This window comes from Spodoptera frugiperda, chromosome 21, assembly GCF_023101765.2.
Source record: "Spodoptera frugiperda isolate SF20-4 chromosome 21, AGI-APGP_CSIRO_Sfru_2.0, whole genome shotgun sequence".
In the NCBI taxonomy this organism is placed as follows: Eukaryota; Metazoa; Arthropoda; class Insecta; order Lepidoptera; family Noctuidae; genus Spodoptera; species Spodoptera frugiperda.
This window is the reverse complement of record NC_064232.1, coordinates 1,751,535-1,777,395: the sequence shown is the minus strand read 5'-3', so window position 1 is coordinate 1,777,395 and position 25,861 is coordinate 1,751,535. Positions and strand designations below refer to the sequence as shown.

Genomic DNA, 25,861 nt, shown 5'->3' with positions numbered 1-25,861 from the left:
TTAACATAGCCGCTTCGTTTTTAATTTTTTTCATTGGTTCTAAGCAAGATGCAAGGATCCCCTGATGGTAAGCAATCGCCGCCGCCCATGGACCCCCGAAACACAAGAGGCGTTACAAGTGCGTTGCCGGTCTTTTGGGGTTTGGAACTTAAGGGTTGTTGGGGAATCGGGAAGGGGGTTCGATAACCTCACTCACACAACGCAAGCATTGTTTCACGTCAGTTTTCGGTGAGGCCGTGGTATTACTCCGGTCGAGTCGGCCCATTCGTGCCGAAGCATGGCTCTCCTACACTTAAAATGGTGAGGATGCTTGCATTCGTCAAATGACACCACGTGGATAGTCACCCTAATCTCCCGTCAAGCCACGGCAGACAATACAATTTGTATAGAATATATTTTACACCGTTTTTACCGACAAGGCCGCAGGATAAAATTTACCGTCATGTTTTTACCTTTTACACAAGTCGATTTATCTCAATGACATTGTTTATGTAGATTATTTTAATTACATGTTTTATCTTTGCATAGATTTCTATGCACGTGAATACAGCGCATGTTTCAAGTGTGGGAGAGCCATGCTTGGGCACGAATGGGCCGGATCGACTGGAGTGATACCACGGCCGAGCAGAAAACTGACGTGAAACAACGCTTGCGTTGTGGTTCGTTGTGTAACAACGGAGGTTACTGGAGGCTCAATTACCTCCCTTCGCAATCCCCGAATCCCCAATAACCCTTATATTCCTAAGCCATAAAAGGCCGCCAACGCACTTGTAATGCCTCTGGTGTTTCAAGTGTCCATGGGCGGCGGCGATTGCTTACCATCAGGTGATCCGTGTGTTTGTTTACCGGCTTATAACACAAAGATAAAAATGTTGAAATACTACCTTTATATTAAGCAGAGAGACCTTTATATTTTTTAAGAGGACAAAAGCGAGCATACGTGTCACCTGATGGTAGGTTAGCAATTGGCGCCGCCCATGTATATCTGCAACACCAGATGTGTTACAAGTGCGTCGCAGATATTTTGGGATTATTGGGCCGCACTAACAAGGTAAAATACAATGCAAGCTTTGTTTCACGTTAGTTTTGGTGAGGCCGTGGTATCACTCCGGTCGAGCCGAACTTACTGTTATTAAAAAATCCTAATACCTCATTGTCTGACTCGGGTTCCGAATCCTTTACCTTGCATTCAACAACATAGCAGATTGCACACAACCACAATTACAAACATATTTAAAAAGAAAAAAGAATTACGAAACTAAAGAGATTGCATTGTTTTTTCGAATCCAGTATATAATGAGCTCCCATACCATAAGTGTTCTAAACAATGACAGTTCAAGATACACTGGTTACTTAGAAGGAAAATTAATGCACAAAGAAATACCTTGTATAATGTCACACCAGGTTTTCCCCGCAAATGTAAATAGAGATGAATAATACTCTTTATCAATCGTTTAAAGAAATACAAAATTAATATTTAGACTGTTAGAGAATGCCTTAAGGCATTAAGTCCGCCATTACTGTTTTTTGTGATGAAGAATAAATAAATAAATAAATATTTTTTATTTGATATACCTGCTACAACCTCCCGTACCTCTGCTACTCCTGTTCTCCTGCTTTCTATACTAAATGCATATGAATATATGTACATACGATACATGCATCCAAATTACATTATTTACACTTTTTATTTGTCTGTCTGTTTGTTCCGGCTAAACTCTGAAATGGCTGGACTTTATTGTTAGATAGCTGATGTTGTTGTTTTTTTTTATTACTTTATATAGTTTATCTAAGTGAATTACTATTGTTGCTTTATTTTAATTAATTAATAAGTGGTTTATTTTTCTTTTGATCTCATTGGATTAGATTTAAACATTTTTATAATTTTATTTAATAGCTCTAGTTAAATTAGCAGGATGTGATTCCCTGTAATTGAAGGATCACAAGACCATGTAAATTATTGTAAATAGGGAAGATGCAATATTTTGATTTATGTTTTCATTGTAAAGCATTCCATGTAGAATAGACCACAAGTATATTAAAAATTAAAAAAAACCCTAATTTATTGCAAAAAATGCGTTTTGAAACTGACAGTTTAAATTTTCGCGCGGAAACGGACCTATAGTTCCGATGACGTCATACCTGTTTGTCGATGTCTGTCACTGTTCACTGTTTGTTACCGTCGCTGGCTTTTTTCAAAATTTCCTCTATTTTCAAGATATATTTTGATAAAACTAAAAATGGACATCCCATCAACATCTGGTTATTACAACAACAGCACCAAAAAAGCTGTATTGACTCATGTTTCGTGCCATTGTGTCCATCAACTTCAACCTTCCTAATAAATTGTTTTTAACTAGGCCTTCTGATCCCAAACTGAGAAAAAAGTGGTTCCAAGCTAAAAATGTATAGACATTTTACCACCTGGAGCTTGTATCATGGCAGACAGAGGCTTCAAGCACATTTGCACAAGCAATTTCAGTTGATAAGACCACCTAGTGTTAGCAACACTAAGAAAAGTTCAAGAGATGATGTACTAAGGTCAAAGAAAATTGCAAGCCTGCGAATTCATATTGAAAGAGTGATCAGAAGACTGCGTGAGTTTGCTTTTTGAAGCCACATGCCTGTGTTTATCATTTCCTAATTCCCCATTTAGACTATAGTATAATCATTTGTTGTGCGCTTGTCAATTTGCAATCACCTTTAATTAAAATTGAATAAAAAAAGTATTTAAAAAACAAAGTTTTATATATCTACAAAATGGTTACAGAAAAAACATGTAATTAATATCTTTTAATTTTGGAAACACAGCATCTATCCAGAATTTCTTTGCAGCATTCATAACTTCATTTATAAAAGCATTGTATCGCTTTTATAAATGATTTTCTAGAAGTACATATAGATAATTTTGTCTTTTTCCAATAACATGTTATGGACGTTATCGGAGGCTCCTCAGATCTTCTGTGTAACCATAGCAATAGTGCAGCAGCATGCTTACACCCACCTGGAAATAGATTTTAGTCTAAATTATCCATGCTACAGATTAACTATTTAAAATAACCTGAAATGTTTACCTTCAGAAGCCGCACAATCTTCGCATTGGCATGACTGAACCAAGCTTTGCGTTTCATTTATAATGGCTGTAACACGATAACCTTCTTTACGTATTTCATGCTCCGGCGTAACTCGACTTTTTACTATACATAATTCTCCATCTCTTTTGATTTGAACATAGCCGATTGGGTTATCGCCATATTATTTCTACACTCGAAAACTCCGCACTTTCCATAAAAAAGTTACAACCATGTCTACGCTAACTTTTGGTAGATTCCTAGAATCTGCTTTGATAAACCCAGCTTCCATTTTTAGCCGATAAATGCAAAATAATTTTCGCTTAAAATGTTCACAACTCAAAGTTGTCAATAGTTGACATAGCAAGAGTGACGTCACTAAACACTGATTGGTGTTTTGAAATACGTTTCTTTACATGTAACTTTTTATTCATAATTTATGATAAAAATCAACATTAAATAAAATGAAAACCTTGCTGTGGCCCTTCTTTTACTCCCTTTTAGCAGTTTAATAACAAGGAAGCTTGATAGCGAATAATCGTCGCATCGTCCCTGTCTGTATTGTTAACATGCTAAGTCTCTGAAATGGCTGGGACTTTATTAAAATAGAATAAAAATGAAATGTACTAAGGGGTACATTAGACTACTTTTATTTATAGAAAATAATCAAAAACGCATCTGCTGTAGAATATCTGCGTAGAATATCTATGCTACCTACGCGGACGAAAATGCGGCCAAGAGTTAGTACGAAATAAAAATAAATACCTAAATAATTATTTTAATTAGTTTTTGATAGTTTTTTTAAACGTTGCCCCACAGTAGCATTGTCTCCTGTGTCGTGTGTCCGTTTACAACATACAAGTTCACATTAATATGACACCCAGACTAGACACAACAATTTATGGATCACACAAAGAATTATTTCGTATTAAATCGAACCCGCTACACGTTGCGCGGCAGTCGGTTGCCCAGCCACCGCGCCAACCATGCAGTAAGTTCTGGGCATGATACACCCAGGTCATATCACCTGTGTAGAAAAAACAAGCGTGACAATATCCTAACTATTACTCGGAACGCCAGGTAGATAATTAAATATTTTTATGAAATAATTACGGCGTATATGCGTGTTTATATGTAATTGTGTCGAGGTTTATATGTTACTGATTATAGTGTTTTTTACTATACATATATAATATGAAAATTTTAGTATTATACCGCGTGTAACAAAATACAGGTTGAATAGAATCTCTAAACAAAGTTTCAGCTTAAAATATGTTTAAAAAAATAGGTACCAAATACTTGGTATCGCATGGTTTATGATTTTAAATAATCATACAAACGTATCACAACACTATAGGGGTCACTCGCTAATTACGAAACATTATTTTCTTCTGTAAATCTAATGGCCTATCTACCTAATTTTAATTCGCATCGCTCGTTTACCGGCTTATATATCATAAAAAAGTGACGTTTCAAAAATAAAATTCAAAAATATTTTTTTTAGTCAAATTCCAAGGTTTTTTCAAAAATAGGCGACTTAACTACTCGTACATACTAATGGATATACGATTCTTTAAAAAAACAACTCCAAAATTAATTTAGTTTTTATTTCATATAAGATTTTTTTTTAGTAGTAGTAGTAGTAAGTAGCACGGTGTCTGGAATTGTACCCAGTATATACTATGTACCAATATGTACTATTGCCATATGGCAATCGGCTCACCCCCTATTACACGGGACTTATGACACAAATGGTGAAAAGTGGGTGTACATTGTATAGCGGCATTACGTGCCGTAATGTGCACCTCTGCCTACCCCTTCGGGGACAAAAGGCGTGATGATGACGACGGCGATTTTGTTATGGATTTTGGGACAAACGAGCAGACGGGTCACCTGATGGTAAGCGATCAGCGCCGCCTATGGTCACCCGCAACACCAGAGGAGTCACAGGTGCGTTGCCTACCTTTTAAGTATGTAATTCGATCTGATTTTTAAGTTTAAAATTTTGAAGTTAAATTGCCGTTTTTTCATTCTGCTAATAACATTTCAAGTTACGTCAAAATAGTAACATCCGTAAACGAGAATACGCATACAAATTGAATACACAAATATGTTTTTCGTACAATATTATTATATTAAGTTTGCTATATTAGGCACATGGTAACATGGACAAAACAACACGAAGTCTTGTAAAAATTATCATATAAATTAGATCAATATAAAAACTTTCCATAGGCCAAATGTTTTTCGAAAATCATCTCTACGATAAGATCGAAAATTAATCCGATTTAGATGTTATCTTCCAATACCAAAATCCGGTATAAACCGATTTTTTATTTTATCATTACAATAAAATGCGATAAATGTAATAAAATAATAAATAATCCTCATTAATGATGATAAATTACTGAGTTAATGGATTATTTTTATTATTCGTTTTGTAGATTATTTTTTATCTATTGTTAATTAGGTTTGGTCATATTTTTATTGATTTATTAAAGTATAGATAATTTAGTATCGTGTGATATGAGTGATTGTATTTGTTAGGAAGTTGTGACGTTATACAGGTAACTATGTGCTGTTTCTGGGCAGATACTGTGTTCCTAATTAATACCTAAAGTTCATAATTATTATAACGTCACTTTTGTTATTTTCCAAAGGTAACAGCACTGACGTGATTTGCATACTACTTAGCGGGTTTACCGGGGCTCCCGCTCGATGAGAAGAAGAAGGAACGAAGTAGTTTTTAGTCAGTAGGAGTTTGACACTCTCCCCCTAAAAAAAGAGCAGTGACGTATGTACTTATAGTTATAGTAGATTTAAGGTGCTTTCCATCAGAGATGTGCTATGCAGCTATGCTACGTAGATGTAATAGCTAAGTTATGAAACTATGTAACCGTTTCCACTGATACTAAGCTATGTAGCTGTGCGAGCAAGATGAGCCGCTGCAAAGTAGCTGTGGAAGGAAGATGCGCAGTTCGAGTATGCGATGCATCGATAGTAGGGAAGCCATCTACAGCACACATCTATTGCATGCATCCATAACACGCATCTTTTCATATACAAAATCAGCTAAGTCCGTTTCCACCAGTGCTAAGCTATGCGGTTCAATAAATATGATTGGTGGAAGCCAAACGCATTTACAGCAACGTAGCATAACACATCTCTGGTAGAAAAACACTCTTAGTTGGGTATACGACACCCACTGGAGGAGACGAGGTGGTGACCAATTGACAAATGCATTCTACTCTGTCGTCACTACAAGGTAAGGAAAGGCCAAGATAGAGATAAATAAAACACGTGTATTTAAATACATGGCCGTGAGTTGATAATAGTTATCACAAAGAAAATGACTAATTAAAAAATTAGGGGCGTGGCCTTATACACACGAAATATTATCTAGATTACGAGTAGGGTGCTTCTCTGTCTGTATGTAGCTATGCTACGAAGATGTAATAGCTAAGCTGTGAAATTATCAGATGGGGCCCAGTAGGGCTGGTTTTTAGTCAGTAAGAGTCTGACACTCCCTCTCGCCTCGCCCAAGGCGGGAGAAGTCAATGGATGTAATAGCTAAGCTGTGGAACCATATAAAAACGTAGCTTAGCTAAGTCCATTTTCGCCAATGCATGCATGGTGCTTCAACTTCCACGCTATTCATCGATAGGAATATAAAGCCATTAGCCCTTTGTCTTTGCGCGTGAGAGAACGAACCTCTTCACGCCCCAGCCGTCGCGAGAGACACTCCGGGCGTCGGGGATCGCGAGACGATCTCCGGCCACCGTAAGTGCGGGTCTGCGGACGGTGAGCAAGGGTAGCTCGCCGCCCGACCAGAACCAGACCCGTGCGTGCGGCGCGTCGCGTTCCGCGCGCGCCTCAAAGAGCCATCAGACCACCACAGATGGGGCCCAATAGGGCTGATGCTTAATCCGGAGCTGCGGACTACCTAGCGGGTTTACCGGGGCTCCGGCTTGACAAGCAGGAGAAGGAACGGGGTGGTTTTTAGTCAGTAAGAGTCTGACACTCCCTCTCGCTTTGCCCTGGCGAGAGAAGTCATTGGATGATTTTCCCCCTAAAAAAAAAAAAAAAAAAAAAAAAAAAAAAAAAAAAACCCTTTGTCTTTACAAATTCAATAGTCAAAGTCAAAATTATTTATTTCAAATAGACCAGGAAGGCACCTTTAAACGTCAAAACAAATATAAAAAATGTCTGTCTGTCGGTCAGTGAAGCTATTTGCTTAGTTCTTCAGATCCTTAGAAAACACGTTAAGCCACTAGGCTTGTATGTACCTAAGCTCTCTTCAGTTATATGATCGTCCCATCCCATCATGAGAGTGAGGTAACAGAGAGTGTGAGCGTAGGCACATTTTGTGGACTGTAAGATACCCCTTTTTTAATTTTGTTTTGGGGTAGGAAAATCATCCTATGACTTCTCCCGTCTTGGGCGAGGCGAGGCGAGAGTTTAATAAGTACACCGTGATTTTTAGTTAATTTAGTATGTCTCACGATAGTTATTATAAACGTATCTCCTGCGTAGCCTAGTTGAAACTGACCATGATCAAATATCAGATAAATGGATCTGAAATTTCACACTAAGCTCTATTATTGGACAGTATTTAAAGAGGGTGTGGCTAATATTATAATCTAGAATTCTACATTGATATAATCAGCAAAACTTTCCTTTGAAAAATAATTTGATTGGTTTATTGGTGTATCAAAGGATTTAATTTTGCGTAATTAGTGAGTTACGATAGCCTACACCAGGTGGGTAGCGCATGACGGTAACCCACGAGGAAGATAGGTGATGAGATATACGTGTGGCGACACTCTGACAAGTGACAGATGACAGAAGTCGCACATAGACTATCGACGAGCAAATCAACGGATGACGTCACAAATATCCTGCATCGTACAATACATATGAAGTTTACATGCGAATTAACATGGATAGAAAATCTCAACGTAGAACAGTTGGGCAGAAATACCGCCAGGCACGATCACCTCGCCTGGTCGGAGGATCCTCCTTTTCTTAGGGAACTTTACTCTCTGTTCCCTAAATACGTTATCAAGGAGTAGCTCGCTTGAGTTTCTTGCTCGTTCTTCTCCATAGGAATCTACACTTTGGACAGAGCAACTAGAGGACTGACAGACAGACTGATGCTTTTTATTTTGTTTGACGTTCAAAAGTGTTTTACATTTGAGAGATTTTATGTGTGGGAGAGCCATGCTTCGGCATAAATGGGCCGGCTCGAGTTGTGTGATACCGCGGCCTCACAGAAAACCGACGTGAAACAATGCTTGCGTTGTGTGAGTGACCTTACCGGACACCAAATTACCCATGGGAAGGGCTCAATCCCCGATTCCCCAACAACCCTTAAATTCCCCAAAACCCGGCAACGCATTTATAACGCCTCTGGTGTTTCATTTATCCATGGGCGGCGGTGATTGCTTACTATAAGGTGACCCATCAACTCGTTTACCGGCTTATATCGTAAAAAAAACATCGGTCTAAATAAATAATTTGACTTGGACTTTGAACTAACTAATCTGGTTAATCGTTAGCCTGTCGTGAACTGGCTTTGAATTCTGGTAGTTATTGGAAGAGGCCTTTGTATGTACAGACAACACTTAGTCGTAAGGTGACTGCATAGAAGAATTACTCCTCACTAATGGACTACACGTTTGACAGAGACCGGGCAGAAAAGGTCTCTGATAAACCTGGGGGCCTACTCTAATTCAACGAAAAACTAAGTTTCGTTCGAAATTTCGCAGATTGCATACTACAATAATTTTATTTATTGCGATCTTTCGTGAACAAAATTGAACAAATGAAATGGAGATAAATAAATGGGTTTTGGTATGAAATTAAAAATAAAACGTTATTTTAAGTAATTCTATTAGTAAATCAACAAAACCTACGGCCGAAGATTAAAGGAAACTTCGCATTCGAAAACCGGAGTAGCCCTACAGATCTTTTAAACTGCGATCTGCCTTATAGGAGTAGAGTTTTTGGCAAATTATCTTACGTAGAGAGGTTTATAGTCCAGCTGTGGACCGCCCCGGAGCTGCAGACAACGTCCGGAGCTGCGGACAACGTCCGGAGCTGCGGACAACGTAAAAGGTTACCGGGGCTCCGGCTTAAAGCAGGAGAAGGAACGGGGTGGTTTTTAGTCAGTAAGAGTCTGACACTCTCTCCCACCTCACCCAAGGCGGGAGAAGACATTGGATGTTTGTCCCCCCTCAAAAAAAAAGCTGTGGATCGCCATCAGTGGCGGACTAACTGGGGGTTGAAAGAGGCGGTTAACCCCGGGCCCCCGTTTTCAAAACTGCTGTGGTTGTGGGTTTCCAGCACCCTCCTCACCTTAGTAACGATAGGAGGGGTCCTGTCGTTACCAAGATGAGCTAAAACTGGCATTTCGAACTAACCTTATTGGGTTACGTCGGAGGCCCCTGCTGAGTGTGCCGTCTACCTCCACTAATTATAGGCGTAATGCTTATCTTAATAGAAGCGCTCGTTGCTTTAATGAATTATCCCGTGAGCATGACATTGACTTATTTTGCACTAAGACGAAAGTAGCAAGAAAACTTTTAGCCAAATCATTTTTTGCGAATGAAGCACTGGCTGGTGGTGCTCAAATACACATGTAGCAATGTAAAATTATATATAAAAAAACAACTTTAGTAAATCGTAAATATTATATATCTGTGGAGGCTTGTCATTAGCAACTTAATTATATATTTTTGTTACCTATTCTGTTATTAGTCTGTAAGCCTTCTTAAAAGAATAAAAAAAATCGCTCGTGGTGCCGTTTTAGTTTTATCGTACAGGCGCCTGATAGGCTTAGCCTACTATTGCGCCATGCTGTTATTGATGCTTTACCTAGCTGAGTCAATTTAGATAAATTTGCTCAAGCACATGTCTAAATAATGATTTCATATGAGGAAAATGTAAACGGCTTTGAGCATACGGAAAGAAAACTAGAAAATATTTACAAAAACATAAGACAATAAACTAATATTTTTTTATGGTAAACGAGTGGACAGATCATCTGATAGTAAGTAATTGCTGCCGCCCATGGACGCTCGAAACACCAGAGGCGTTACAAGTGCGTCGCCGGTATTTTGGGGGTTTAGAATTTTCATTCATACATCTAACCTACTCTATTAAATTTTTTAATTTTTCTAGCAATTTTTTTTACAAATAAATCCGGAATTTGATGAACTACTTAATTTTCCAATTTTTCTAGCTAGTTTTCTACAAATAAGACTGCTATTTCACGTAAAAATTTGATGACGTCATATCGCACTATATCATACAAAATTCATAGAAAATATAGTTTTTGACGTTTCGAAAAAAGTATTGCAATTGACTCGTTGGAAACTAGCCTATTATGTTTTTTAATAAAATTCTTTGTTCTATGTATGTATAGTGTGTTATATTATCTGTGAGTAACATAAGTATAAAAAATATATGTATTTTTTTCGCCTCTAATGGGAACAACTCCAAAATTACTGATAAACATTATACCTATTGAGTTTCTTTAACATACTTACATCTAAAAAAGTTACTGAGTGTCTTGGTATAGAAAAAAATGTTCTTCGTGGCACAAAGTATGGGAGAGCCATGCTTCGGCACGAATGGGCCGGCTCGACCGGAGTGATACCACGGCCTCACAGAAAACCGACGTGAAACAATGCTCGCGTTGTGTTGCCTTGTTGGGATGGTCTCAGTTTTGATACCCGGGTTGGGCAAAGTATTACTGGGCTATTTTGGCTTTCTCAAAAATGTCTCAGTAGTAGCATTGAGTCTGGAAATGTGCCCGGTATATGGCAATAGACTCACCCTCTATTACATGGGACTTATAACACAAATGGTGAAAAGTGTGTGTACATAGTACAGTGGCTTTACGTGCTGTAATGTGCACCTCTACCCCTTCGGGGATAAAACGCGTGACGACATTTTTTTTTTAATGAAAACAAACAATACAATATCTTTCCTAGTCATTAAAAAGTCGTTAAATAATAATATGTTTTAGCAACATTTATGACATTACTTGTCTTAATAAAACAAGAAATTAATAATCAAGGTTTATGACACAGCATAATTAGTAAGAAATCTATAAAATCTATAATGCTCTTTCTCGCGCACTCAGAGTCATTTAATGGTTACTTAACCCAGTCCTTGGCAATTGTTTTCGGAACAAAATCGTTACTAAGGAATAGTTTAAGTAAGCATTAAATGACTCTGAGTGTGGCAGTTAATACCGTAGTTCTAATGAGTTTTCCATTGTTTACAAAATAATTAGTAATTGTAAACTTTATAGTAAGTGGGAGATACATATTTTAACTGTTAGATAAAAAATATCGCCTTTTTATTATCACTATTGTGAGACATACTAAATTAAATAAAAATCACGGTTTACTCACGTAATGAATATTTATAAACTAAATTAAGTAAAAATCACGGTTTACTCACGTATTATTATTAATGGAGAAAAGCTCTACTAATTTCTAGTAACAGAGAGACTCTTCATCATGAGCAGCGTGCGCAGACGCTTAGTAGGCTGCGCAACGTCACCCAAGAGACCCTCTGTGACTCGAAACTAGACGAGCTTTTCTCCACTAATAATACGTGAGTAAACCGTGATTTTTACTTAATTTAGTTTATAAATATTAAAGGTGTAAAAAAACAAGAGCTTGCCATAATTTTATTTTATCTACGTTATAGTATTTTTTAATAAACTATGTTTAAAAAAAAAAAATCAAAGTCGATTCCGCCAAACGCGAGATAATCGCTCGTTCTTTTGTTTTGAAGTCGGTAAAAAAATATTACTTTTAAAAAGAATCATAGATGTGTGTAAAGTGTGATAATACAAAAAAAAAAACAATTATAAAATGTCTTACTTAAGACGGACGGAGAAATAATATCCTTACAGTTTCCGTATTTACATTTTGTAGTACGGGACACAAATGAAAGATGGCGACTCTTTCTATTCGTATAGTTTAAATGCTAATAATAGTCAAGAGCGCATTTATAAATAAACAACTAATAAATAATTAATGATTGAGAATACATAATTAATCAACGAATACGTTTTATTGCACGCTTTGTCCCGCAAAGAACAGCTGATTAAATCATAAATATTTTTATCGTTTGACCTATTTATAAAACTTGTAGGAAAAGTACGCGCTCACACATTTTATAACGTACAAACTAAAAATACAAATCAACGATTCAAAAATAGTTTATAAATAAGTAGTAGGTAGATAAACAAACAGTTTCGAAAGACATCGCTGGCAAAACACCAAATTGTCTAAACAAGAAACACAACAAAATAGAAACAACAAAACAAAATGCAAATAAAACTCACTGTTTATATAAAAAAACACTAAATATAACACAAATTAGTTTTACGGGAAAATAGCACAGTTTGACAGTTCACAGGGTAAAACGCGGGAATGCACTATGGCCGTATTTTTTAACAAGATGGCGCCGCCGTTTGACGCGACCGTGTCGTTTCGCGCGCGATTCTAGACTGACGCTTGTGTTATGTATGTTGTAAATATTATCTTTGTAGCTGCGATATGATAATATAATCGTATCGCTAGTTTTGTTACTCGATTATTTATTTGTAATGCAGATTATGATAATTATGTTTAGTGTGGTTATTTTTTTTTATTATTTTCGTACGTACTGTCAATGTTTGCTTAGCCGAGGTCTGTATCGTCACGTAGTATTTTTTTTATTGATGTTTTTGTCAATTAATGTTTTAGTGTGTAATGCCAAATTGTTATTTTTTTTTTATTTTGGGACTGGTTTATTAATTATGTGGATTAAAGTGCTGCGGAACGGGTCTTGTTTTTAAGAAGGGAAAATCATCCAATGACTTCTCCCGCCTTGGGCGAGGCGAGAGGGAGTGTTAGACTGACTAAAAACCACCCCGTTCCTACTCCTGTTTGTCGAGCCGGAGCCCCGGTAAACCCGCTAGGTAGTCCGCAGCTCCGGAGAGAAATGGGTCTTAGCGTCGATTTTATAGTTGGGCGAACTTTTGAGTTATTTATTTTATTTTATTTATTTATTTCATTTCCACACAGGTAACATTATTATAGACTAAGCCCCACAAAACCGTTGTAATGGTTTGACTGTGGGGTCGCTGAATCTCTAAGTTTCTAAATAAATATAGGTATTTAAGTACAAAATTTTAGATGTTGTAACACACTTGCTTAGCTTTAACTTATGTTACTATGTTAAACATTTCTAAAAACTTAACGTGTCCAAGTAATATAATTTTAATTTGAGTTTTTAAAAATTTTGTAGTATTTTATTAAAAATACTGACTTCCCACGTGATATCTATGAATGATATCTAGATGATGTATGAATAAAAAACTAATTTTTTGCCTGTGATTGTGTGCAATTATACACTGTGAGTCGTGTGTAATTTTCAAGATTATTCTAAAACCAATACCGCTCCTTTTGGTTTATCATAAAATAAAATAAGTGTGGGAGAGCCATGCTTCGGCACGAATGGGCCGGCTCGACCGGAGTGATACCACGGTTTCATAGAAAACCGACGTGAAACAACGCGTCCGTTATGTTTTGATGTGTAAATGAGGTACTGGAGGATCGGAGTCCCAATCCAATCCCAATTCCCTAACACCCAAAAAGCCGGCAATGCAGTTGTTATGCCTCTGATGTTTAGGGTATCCATGGGCGACGGTGATTGCTTAGCATCGGGTGATACGTCTGCTCGTTTACCGGCTTATACACTCTGTCTTATATTTTATTTACTAGCCAAATCGGTCCAGTCGTTCCCGAGTTTTAGCGAGACAAACGAACAGCAATTGATTTTTATATGTAGAAGATTTATTTTACACATGTCGAAGATAATACTAATTTGGCATTCTCTAACAGGCTCTTATAGACTCTTTCTTGAATAAAAAATAGGGTCATCCTATTACAATTAAGGTATACTTATAACAATATTTGTGAAAATTATTGTATTACACTTTATATATAATACGTATATGCACTCTATCTACCCCTTCTGCAATAAAAAAAGCATTGCGGTATTAAAAAAAAAACATCTGCAGTTCTGAACTGGGGGCCTACTCTAATTCAACGAAAAACGAAATTTCGTCCGAAACTTCGCAGATTGCATACTACAATTCTATTTATTGCGAACTTTCGTGAACAAAAATGAACGAATGAAATGAAGATAAATAAATAGATTTTGATATGGAATTAAAAATAAAACATTATTTTAAGTAATTTTATTAGTAAATCAATAAAACCTACGGCCGAAGATTAAACGAAACTTCGCATTCGAGAACCGGAGTAGGCCTGATTCTCCGTCTCCTAGTATACATATATCTACAAAGGACAAACAATGTCCAGTGTGTCAGTTGTCAGTTGTCAAGACATTATCTTGATTGCCATACGCTGTACAATGTCACGACCTGACGTTTACATACATACATACAAACATAATACTATATCAATACATATGTCTGTCTATCTGTCTACTTTAAATAGCAGACGTTGTTCCACATCTCTGATATATTCTCGGGAGATTTAAGACATCATATCACATTTTTTTAAGTGTGGAAGAGCTATGCTTCGGCACGAAAGGGCTGGTAACACCAGGGCCTCACAGAAAACTACTTTTGGATGCAACGTCACGCATTTTATCCCCGAAGGGGTAGACAGAAGTGCATATTACGGCACGTAAAGCCACTGTACAATGTACACCCACTTTTCATCAGTTGTGTTATAAGTCCCATGTAATGGGGTCCGATTCCAGACTCCGTGCTACTACTGAGAAATTTTCAAAAAACCGAAAATAGCCCAGTAATGCTTTGGCTGACCCGGGAATCGAACCCGAGATCTCTTGCCCGGCAGTCACATTTGCGTCCACTCGATCAATGAGGCAGCCGAGTAGCTAATTTCTTTAGGAGAAATGATAAAATATGCAATCCTGTGCCTAACGAGAACCCAGTATAAATGAAGCCATGAAACAAACTAGTCATTACCAAAATGACTACAGATACTTATCTACCTGATAAATCATGTTTCATGTACCTATTCATGGCCAAAAATATATAAAAAAAATTGTAATCCGCCGTACCTGTCATGATGACAAAATCTTTCTTTGATATTGATAACAAAGCGACGATACTGATCGTCTTATGTTTCTTACAAAAATACTATTTTCTTTTTATCAGCAATTTTGAGAGCCCATTTTTTGTCTGGGGGGATGTTTGGCCTTTACGATTTGTCTGGCTCAACAAATATAGTTTAAAAATAGTCCTCTAAGTAACATATACAATTATACATATAAAAATCAAACGTCAGAATATAAGTAAACTTCAATATATTTTTTTTAAAAGCCGTTTATGCGTCTGGCATAAGTTATGGCCGACGGAAAGTGTCTGGCAGTGCGGATATTATTTTCTAATAATGTTTTATAAAGCATATATAAAAATCAGCCATCAGAATTTAAGTTAAGTTAGTTCTATTTTTACTTACCTTTCTCACCTGATACCTGTAAATCGGCCGTCTATCCAACTTAGCAGGTACGCAGGCGTTCAAAGTACATATAAAAGCTACTCGGTATCCCACGTTTTGGCCTGGGCTCCTACTCTATTAGATGAATATAATTTTCCGCTATAAATGGTTGCATTATAGTAGCCGGCAAAATTGCTAATAGGCTAGCAGTTTTTCATAATTTCCACGCTTTGTTGTCAAGTTGGTGATGTCAATTTAAAAGGTTCAGAGGACTTAGACGAGGCTCCAGCTCAAAGCAAGAGTAGGAACGGGGTGGGTTTTAGTCAGTCTGACACACCCTCTCGCTTATAAAAAGGAGGGAGAAGTCATTGGATGTCTTTCACTACTCAAAAAAAGGCTTTTAAGAGAGTACGAACATATATTCTCGCCTTGGGCGAGGCGAGAGGGAGTGACAGACTCTTACTGACTAAACTGACCACCCCGTCTTTACTCCTGCTTTTCTACCCGGAGCCCTGGTAACCCGTTACGCAGTCCGCCGCTAATGAAAACTGTCGGTCACAAAATGTTGCAATCATATTAACATAAAAAAGTACCTCGAAGATCGTATTTTTTATGGAATAAGCCGGTAAACGGGCAGACGGATCACCTGATGGTAAGCAATCGCCATCGCTCATGGACACCCGAAACATCAGAGGCGTTACAAGTGCGTTACCGACCTTTTGGGGGTTAGGAATTTAAGGGTGGTTGGGGAATCGGGGATTGGGAAGATTGGGAAGGGGGTAATTGAGCCTCCGGTAACCTCATTCACACAACGAAACACAACGCAAGCGTTGTTTCACGTCGGTTTTCTGTTAGGCCGTGGTATTACTCCGGTCGAGCCGGCCCATTCGTGCCGAAGCATGGCTCTCCCACACGTACCATTTCGTTATAAATAATTATAGATATTTACTATTTATCTATGTCAAACCAATTAGTAAATACTAATTATATATAATAAATCACCTCTATCCTGTAGTTACAATGTGACTAATTAGGTGACTAACTACATAATTACTTAACAAGAAAATTATTTACCTATTTCTAAGTATTGTAGCGTGACCGTAGCTGTAAACAAACGCTAGGAGACATATTGCTATGACAATTTTATTAGGCGCTATAAACAGATAGTAGGAGCTGCGTAGGTATAAAGTATAATTGTTTACTCTGAGCAGAAATTATTGATGTAGATTTGTAAATACTGAATGATGATATAGATAGATGATTAGTTTATCCACGAAACCTTTGATTTTTTATGGAATAAGCCGGTAAACGTGCAGCCGGATCACTTGATGGTAAGCAATCGCCACCACCTTTGCTGGCCTTTTGGGGTTAGGAATTTAAAGGGTTCTTGGGGAATCGAGGATTGGGAAGATTGGGGAGGTAGGTAATTTTTCCTCCGGTATCCTCACTCACACAACGCAAGCGTTGTTTCACGTCGGTCTTCTGTGAGGCCGTAGTATCACTCGGGTCGAGCCGGCTCATTCGTGCCTAAGCATGGCTATCCCTTTAAGTAGTTATCATTCTTTATTTATTAAATACACAAATAGATATATACTCACATGTCACCACCATCATTTTCAAAATCCTTCAGCGAGGATCTAGTCCAGGACTTTTTCAGTTTCTTCTCTCTAAAACTCTTGAACACCGGTCCCTTCAACTTGTATATAAAATCCAAAACTGCATCGCTTTTCTCCTGATAATCTCTACAGTTTTTCCCTCTATTTTGAGTCCTACAGTCTTTGTAATACGGCCCAAATTTGATTGTGATTGGTGTGTCGTTTTCATGATTGTTGTGAATTTCAGTATTCTTGTCCGGATAGTCGATTTCAGAGCTATCGAAGGCGCTGTTGTCTATACCTGATGATGTGCTGGACATTTTTCACCTGGAATTGAGATAAAATGTCTATTAGATAATTTGTTCCTCTTTCAAGACGTGTGGTGGCCACCCCTACTCTTCCTGCGGGTATCGTAAGATTTCATTAAACATTTTTATTTAAGTGAAAGCCGGTACATGAATGGAGGCTGCGTACCGGCAAACGCAGCGTAAGACGTCCACCCACAAGGTGGACAGACGACCTGATTAAGGTCACAGGGAGCCGCTGGATGCAGGTCGCTTCCAACCAGCCTATCTGGAAGTCATTGAGGGAGGCCTATGTTCAGCAGTGGACGTCCTGTGGCTGATATGATGATGATGAAACACCGGTTCAAGAGCAGGTAGATCTCCTGATGGTAAACGATCAGCACTACGCATGTACACTCGAAACACTAGACAGAGGAGTTACAAGTAGTGTTGCTGCCGGCCTTTTGGGGATTAGGGATTTGAGTATTGGGGATTTGGGGATTGGGTAGCCCTAAATTAGGATTTTCTCCTGTGTGTGTGTGTGTGTATACACATACCTCTCATATCCAAAAACCAATTTATGAATCACACAAAGAGTTGTGCTCCGTGAATCGAACCCGCTACACGTTGCATAGCAGTCAAAATTGGATGGGGCCTAGTAGGGCTGATGCCTAATCCGGAGCTGCGGACTACCTAGCGGGTTTACCGGGGCTGCGGCTCGACAAGCAGGAGACGGAACGGCTTGGTTTTAGTCAGTCAGAGTCTGACACTCCCTCTCGCCTCGCCCAAGACGGGAGAAGACATTGGATGATTTTCCCCCTTAAAAAGGTAACATCTATTGTAGAATAGATTTGTTATTATCTTATTAAACTAGTGGGGGTTTAGGCCTCCAGTAAACTCAAACATTGGTGAAACACAACATTTTAGTTGTTTATTGCCGGTTTACCCTAAAGCCGTAGTATCACTCCGGTCGAGCCGGCCCATTCGTGCCGAAGCATGGCTCTCTCACACTTGAATTGAGATAGGTTATTAATTTCGGCTGTGAATGGTGTAGTTAGCACCATGTTTGATAACATTAGTGGTAGTACTATTCATTCAGTAACGACTGACAATGGTTGACTCATGAGGCACAATCGTGTTATCAATGTAATTATTTATGCAATACTGGCTCTTTGGTCGAATGTGTAAATGGCGAGCAAGAGGGCTTGAGCTCCCGGGAGTATTGTTCTTTTTTATGGTATAAGCCGGTAAATGAGCAGATGGATCACCTGATAGTAAGCAATCGCTGCCGCTCATGGATACTCGAAATATCAGAGGCGTTGCAAGTGCGTTGCCAGCCTTTTGGAGGTTAGGAATTTAAGGGTTGTTCAGGAATCGGGGATTAGGAAGATTGGGAAGCGGGGTAATTGGGTTTCGATAACCTCACTCACACAACGAAATACAACGCAAGCTATGCTTCACGTCGATTTTCGGTGAGGCCGTGGTATCACACCGGCCGAGCTCATTCGTGCCGAAGCATGGCTCTCCCCCACTTATTCGCTACCCCAGCAAGCACAACTATAGTGAACCCTGTCTATTATAATTATGTCTGTATATGCCCTGTTGTTTTATTCGAGTCGTAAAACAAACTCATACTCTTAGTACTGAACTCGATAGCTCCTGTTTTGTCCCTGCTCTCTCCTAAAACTAACAACAACCACACACCCTATCGCCTAACCCATGGCGGGGGAAGTCATTGGATACATTATGTATGTAGGGAGAAAATCATACAATGACTTCTCTCGCATTGGGCGAGGCGAGAGGGAGTGTCAGATTCTTACTAATTAAAAACCACCCCGTTGCTACTCCTGCTTTTCGAGCCGGAGCCCCGGTAAACCCGCTAGGTAGTCCGCAGCTCTGGATTAGGCATCAGCCCTACTGGGCCCCATCTGTGGTGGTCTGACGGCTCTTTGAGGCGCGCGCGAAACGCGACGCGCCGTAAGCACGGGTCTAGTTCTGGTCGGCACTTCCGGTGGCCGGAGATGGTCGCGTGATCCCCGACGCCCGGAGTGTCTCTCGCGACGTGGGGCGTGAGGAGGTTCGTTCCCTCCTCCTTAGCTAGCATGACTGCTTCGCAGAAGGAGAAGACAGCATACCAGTCCCCTTCGCAACCCGAGACCCCTTGCCCGCCGGTCGCACTTGCAACCACTCGGCCAATGAGGCAGTCGAGAAACCTATTTCTTAGGAGCCAGGAGGATAATGCATCCTATCTACCTACGAGGAGGGTCACCTCCTAATATAATACTATGACATCATATCATAATACTATGACATCATGGTCACATGATGCCATAGTATTATAATAGTATTGGAAAACATTTATCTAATACATAAAGTACTAGACAATAAGAGAAAACATTACAATTATTATCAATCTATTATAATTCATAACTCTAGGCATTGTCTTTGGTTAGAACCAGCGTAAACTGAGCTTCGAATATCCGGAAAGGTTATAAAAAGCGAGATCATGGTAAATTGGTTTTGTATATCTCGATTTGCAGCTGTGTGTACCTTATGTAGGAACATATCATTCATTCAGTTTATTTTTAAACATTAACGCGTGGGAAAGACATGCTTCGACATGAATGGGCCGGCTCGACCGGAGTGATACCACGGCTTCATAGAAAATCGGCGTGAAATAACGCTTGTATTGTTTTGCCATGTGCCATCTCTAAGGCCAGCCGTACATGGACTTCAAGCAGTTATAACCGACAGCTTGAAGCCGCGACTGCGCGATGAACTATAGCCATTCATTCGCTGCCGTACACACGACTGCTCGAGCAGTCGCGACCGCTTCAAGCCGTCAACTGCACGATGAAATTCCATCGTGCCGTCGACCGCTCGCGAGCAGTTGCGAGGCATACACCGACTGCTCGAGCCGTTGACTGCGCTAGAGCAGTCGACAGCTCTCCGACTTCCCTCCCCCCGCCCTTTGCGGCCTCGCGGCGTCTGCTGAAAAAATCAAAAGAAAATCAACTGCTCGAGCAGTTGGATACACGCTACCCAACTGCTCGAGCAGTCAACAACCGACGGCTCAAGCAGTCGACGTCGACCGCTCGAGCAGTCCGTGTATGTGGCTCAGTCGCTAACTGCTCGAGCAGTCCGTGTACGGCCGCCCTAAAAGGCCGACAACGCGCTTGTAACTCCTCTGGTGTTGCTGCCGATGCCGGTTTACTTTTAATTCATCAGGTAATCTGTCTGCTTGTTGAACACACAAATTACACCCGGATAAAAAAAAAACTGGCATTACATTTTGTCTTGCGCAGGATTAGAACCCACGATTCGTTGTGGTTGCTATTACGTGAAGTGAACAGTCACATGGAATTTAAATTTAAAAATAAAACTTCTAAATATGAAGACTTTGCGAGGGCACATACGGATGGCTTTCTCTTTTTTATTTTTATTTTTTTTTAGTTTTATTATTTTTTATTTTGATATATCCAGTGTCAACAGTAAATAGGAATCAAACGACACCTATCAAGCCGAAATCCATCGAGTAGTTCAGGCTAGAGAGTAGAAATATTCGAACTTGGCAAAAATCCGCCATTTTGTTTTTTTTATTATTAAGATATATCGTATCATTCTCACAGTAAATACGAATCTAACGACACCTCTCAAGTCAAAATCCATCAAGCCGTTTAGGCTAGATAGTGAGAAATATTCGAATTTGGCGCTAAAAATCCGCCATTTATTATTTCGATATATCCAGTGTCACTCTCACAGTAAATATGCATCTAACGACACCTCAAAAACCAAAATCCTTCAAGCCGTTTAGGCTACAGAGCGTGCCAAACAATTATACATACATACATACACTCGAAAAACATAACCCTCCTTCTGGCGCAGTAAAAATAAAACTAGACCAACAATTTCATGTAACCCAATTTGATAAGAATATTATATTAATTTAACTTGCATTTGTTTGCGTTAACATAATATATGCTATGACTTTGTTCCATTTATTTTTCGAGTGTCTCTAGGTCTAAGATTCGATTCCCTGATGGTATCTACAAATTTTGTGCTTTTCAAAGATCTTAGTACTTCTTTAGTGGTTACTAAACAAAATATTTTATGGTATAAGTCGGTAAACGAGCAGACGCATCACCTGATGGTAAGCAATCGCCGCCGCCAATGGACACTCAAAACACCAGAGTAGTTACAAATGCGTTGCCGGCCTTTTGGGGGTTAGGAATTTAAGGGTTGTTGGGGAATCGCGGATTTTAAAGGTACCCGCTTCCGGCCTCCGGTAACCTCACTCACACAACGCAACCGTTATTTCACGTCGGTTTTCTGCTCGGCCGTGGTATCACTCCGGTCGAGCCGGCCCATTCGTGCCGGAGCATGTCTCCTCACACTTAGCTTACCCCTTCCATTCTTGCAAGCAACAAAAGGTTTATATTTATGTTGAATCATTACAAAACAATTATTAAGTATCTGTGATTAAAACAATAAGTCAATTCTTTAGTATAGACTAACCATAATAATTCCCATTGTATAGAAGAAATATTACTTCTAAAGATTCTTGAAAAACCTTCTAGAATATTTCAGATAGAGAATTTTCGAAATCTATACATATACACGGTGTAACAATATATGTAATATTGCTGTAATGATAACATAACAAACGATACGGGAAGGGTTTTTTACACTCAAGTTTCATGAAACGACGTTATGAATTTTTCCTTTATTAAAATTAGGTAGATACAGGTACTAGGCGATCAGATTTCCAAAAAAAATGTTTCGTAATTAGCGAGTGACCCTTGTTTATTTGTTTCGGCATTTCTTCTCAGAGTAGTCCGATAGGAAATGCCGGCCTCATCTAGGTGTAAAAGAGTTATATTGTAACCTATTTGCAAAAATAAATATCATTTATCATTTATCTTTACCAGCTTCCGCCCGCGACTCCGTCCGCGTGGATGTCGGTCTTCGCGTGGATGTTTTATTTCTCCATTTGGAGTAAATCTGACAATGACATAAGTATCTATTGGACTCAAATACGGCGAGGCCCATAATAATTAAGGAGATCCCTCTATTGAGCTACTGCTGTTGAGCTCACGTTCTGTAGTATAAGACTGTTTTTTTTTTCTACGTATTTTTCCAGGATAAAAAGTATCCTATTTAATAGCCAGGATAATAAGGTATCCCACTGTCAAAAAGTAATCAGATCTAGTGTGGAGCCAAGTTTGTAGGCGTGCAAACCGTGGACGTAAGTAGCGAGTCGGCCGCACGAGCTTTTTGCTATTCGTCATATGGGCTTGAGATTAAAAGTCTATTCAATCTTTTAAACTCTTTCCGTGCGGCCGACTTGCTAGTTACGTCCACGGTTTGCACGCCTACAAACTTGGCTCCACACTAGATCTGATTACTTTTTGACAGTGCGAGCTATATGGTCTCGTCTTGGCAACATTTAACATGAAATGTTTTTGTAGGATCGATGTATCTTCGAAAGTTTTTGTTTCCGTAAGAAAATTAGAAATACGTGTCTAATATTTGAAAATAATTTAAAAGACGACGATTAAAATAAAAATTTGTCATCTACCCTATTGGGTAGTTTCCTAGGTCGAAAATTAATTATTTCGACATTTCAATATAATATCTCAAAATAATCGTACTTTCATTCATTAATTTTGACGATATACCTATTTATTTAATTTTCTAGTAAATTTTACAGAAGTAAGTATGCTATTTGACGCCGAAAAATTATGACGTCTTAAGTTGCGATCTCCTACAAAATTCATAGAAAACTAACGTTTTTGATATTTGGATAAAATTGGTATTGAATTTGACTAAAGGAAACTACCGTATTATCGAAATTATTATTATCCAAGCATACTATAACTATGTATAAAGGTTACAGTTTAAAAATGTTGCAATCGACCAAATACCAATAAAAACTTGATATAAAACATAATATACTTTATATAAAGCACTTTAATACATATACCAACTTTAAAATAAAATAAATCAATTTGAAATGGAAAATTCTTTTTTATTTTTTGTGGGGGAAAGTCATCCAATTGCTTCTCCCGCCTTGGGTGAGGCGGGAGGGAGTGTCATACTCTTACTGACCAAAAACCACCCCGTTCCTACTCCTGCTTTTTGAGCCGGAGCCCCGGTAAACCCGCTAGGTAGTCCGCAGCTCCGAAATGGAAAATTCTGCAATAATATTTTTTTGAGGGGGAAAATCATCCAATGGCTTTTCTTCCCGATCTCAAAAACTTCAAAGAGGGGATTTACCGATGCTATAATAGCGAACCTAATGTTTGGGAGCCCTTATGAAGATGTTAACTTTCCTAACAACTTTTGAACGCATACTTTACAAGGTAAAAAGGAATTGATTATATGGCCTTTTGTAATACAGTGAAACTTGATTAAGTGGGACTTGGATAAGTGAGAAACCTTTACAACTGGAACTCATACTGAGGTCCCAACACATTGGCACACACAATAAATAATGTATCAGAGATATTGTAAAAAACATTTTTTTTAAGAGAATAACGATGGAGTTTCTTGCTCGTTCTTCTCCATTCGAAGCAACACTTTGGAACGAGCACCTAGCTTCACTTACAGACAGACTGACGGACAATTCAATTTGACGTTTCAAAAGTGCCTTATTTAGGATTAATTGAAATAAATTAAATGGCACTGAATTACCTCTATTAGTGGGAAAAACAATCATCTTTATCTGGGATTCGCTCTTACGATTTATCATCATAGTTACCTCTATAGGGTATGAGACAGCAAGTATATATTAAATTGTATTAAATACATAAACCTCAGTAACTGAGATACATCGTTTTGTTTGCCGACTTACTTATTCTTATTCAATTACAATGTGCACATAACACATAGTCTTATTTAAGAATCACACAATGTGTGATTTTGAAATAATAAAATAATATCTGAAAGGAACCCTCTGTAAATGAGACAAATTTAATATTTATTTATACCTGGTTATCTGAAACACTGGGTTAGTGGAATACCTCTATAAGTGATACGAATTTAAAGACCCCTTGATGTCTCATTTAACAAGGTTTTTACTGTATCTGAAATGAATGTACGCACATTGTGGGCCCCCTTGGCCCAGGGGCCCCGTATACGGTGGATACGGCGCTAGCTCCGTCCCTGTGCACAATCTCTTATGTAGAGGAGGCTTATAGTTCAGCAGTGGACTGTCACAGTTGATAATAAAGAATATCTAAATACTTATAAAATAACTTACCTTTATAAATAAAAATCCTTATAAGAAAACAGATGCCACAACAAGAACCAAAACACAAAATAAGTACTCTACACTTTCCGATTATAATCAAAGAAAAACAAATATAAGTATATCGAGAAAACGTTTTTCACGTTCACCCAAAGACTGTTACGAAACGAAACTAAATGCATTCGATACTGAAGTGAGGACAATAAATGATGAATCGATATAAAGACTCGAGTCGCACGTACTCGTCTAACAATCGATTATATTGTGGGTTTAGGACGTGTTCAGATGATGCGTAGAACTCGCACACGTCTTGTAATCGTCGCTTACAGAAAACCGACGTAAAACTACCCTGTGTTTCGCCATGGGAATGAGGTTAATGGACGCTCAAACCTTCTCCTCCTCATCATCATCAGCCAAAAGACGTCCACTCTTGAACAAAGGCCTCCCCCTTAGTCCTCCACTTAGAACGACAAGCCGCCACCTGCATCCACTGGCTCCCCGCGACTCTGACGATGTCGTCGGTCCACCTAGTGGGAGGTCTGGCAACGTTATGTCTTCGGGTCCGCGGTTCCCTTTCGATATTTTCCTGGTCCACCGAGCGAGGTGGCCTGCCCAAACCTCATCTTAAACTATTCCCAAATCCCCTAATCTCTAAATCCTCTGTTGGAGACCACATTCGCAACGCAGAGGAGTTACAAGTGCTATGAAGGAAACTTTTTTTTTTTTCTTTATTGTTCAATAAATTTACAATTTACATACATATGTATTACAAAACACTTGTCTGAAACCTTTAAAGGTTTATGTGACAGAGTGGAGAAAGCAAACTCGCATGCAGTATGTTACATTAAAAATTAAATACGTACTTAAGTGTGGGAGTGATACTACGGCTTCACAGAAAACCAACGCGAAATAACGCTTGTGTTGTGTGAGTTAGGATACCGAACGTCCGATTACACCCCTTCCCAATCCCCGATTCCCCAACAACCCATTAAATTCCTAGCCCTCAAAAAACCGGCAACGCACTTGTAACGCCTCTGGTGTTTCAGGTGTCCATGGGCGGTGGCGGTAGCTTACCATCAGGTGATCCGTCTGCTCGTTTACCAGCTTATACCTTAAAAAAAAGAATTAGACGATTACTAACATGCGTGCAGTCTGAACG

General features: G+C 38.8%; 1 protein-coding gene and 3 long non-coding RNA genes across 9 annotated transcripts in view; 2 read left to right on the top strand and 2 right to left on the bottom strand.

Annotated features, from left to right (window-relative positions):
- Positions 1-17,506, bottom strand: part of LOC118280212 (P protein) — a 65,611-nt gene extending 48,105 nt beyond the window's left edge. For 3 of the 5 annotated variants that reach the window (XM_050702107.1, XM_035600100.2, XM_035600099.2), the window contains exon 1: positions 12,439-12,617. Coding sequence is in view for 1 of the 5 variants with exons in the window: in XM_050702106.1 (XP_050558063.1) it covers positions 17,173-17,489 (317 nt within the window). In the remaining 4 variants the exon portion in view is untranslated. Of the gene's footprint in view, positions 1-12,344; positions 12,363-12,438; positions 12,618-17,172 lie in introns of those variants that run through there. The other 2 variants (XM_050702106.1, XM_050702108.1) reach the window with 2 other exon arrangements.
- Positions 1-25,861, top strand: part of LOC126912053 (uncharacterized) — a 192,262-nt gene that overhangs the window by 20,004 nt on the left and 146,397 nt on the right. The window lies entirely within an intron of this gene.
- Positions 1-25,861, top strand: part of LOC126912048 (uncharacterized) — a 65,401-nt gene that overhangs the window by 1,521 nt on the left and 38,019 nt on the right. The gene's annotated exons all lie outside the window — the stretch shown is intronic.
- On the bottom strand, positions 2,608-3,558 carry LOC118280213 (uncharacterized). Its single transcript, XR_004784091.2, has 2 exons — positions 3,075-3,558; positions 2,608-3,004 (listed from the first exon to the last, which is right to left on the bottom strand). It is a non-coding gene; the product is annotated as an uncharacterized LOC118280213 (long non-coding RNA).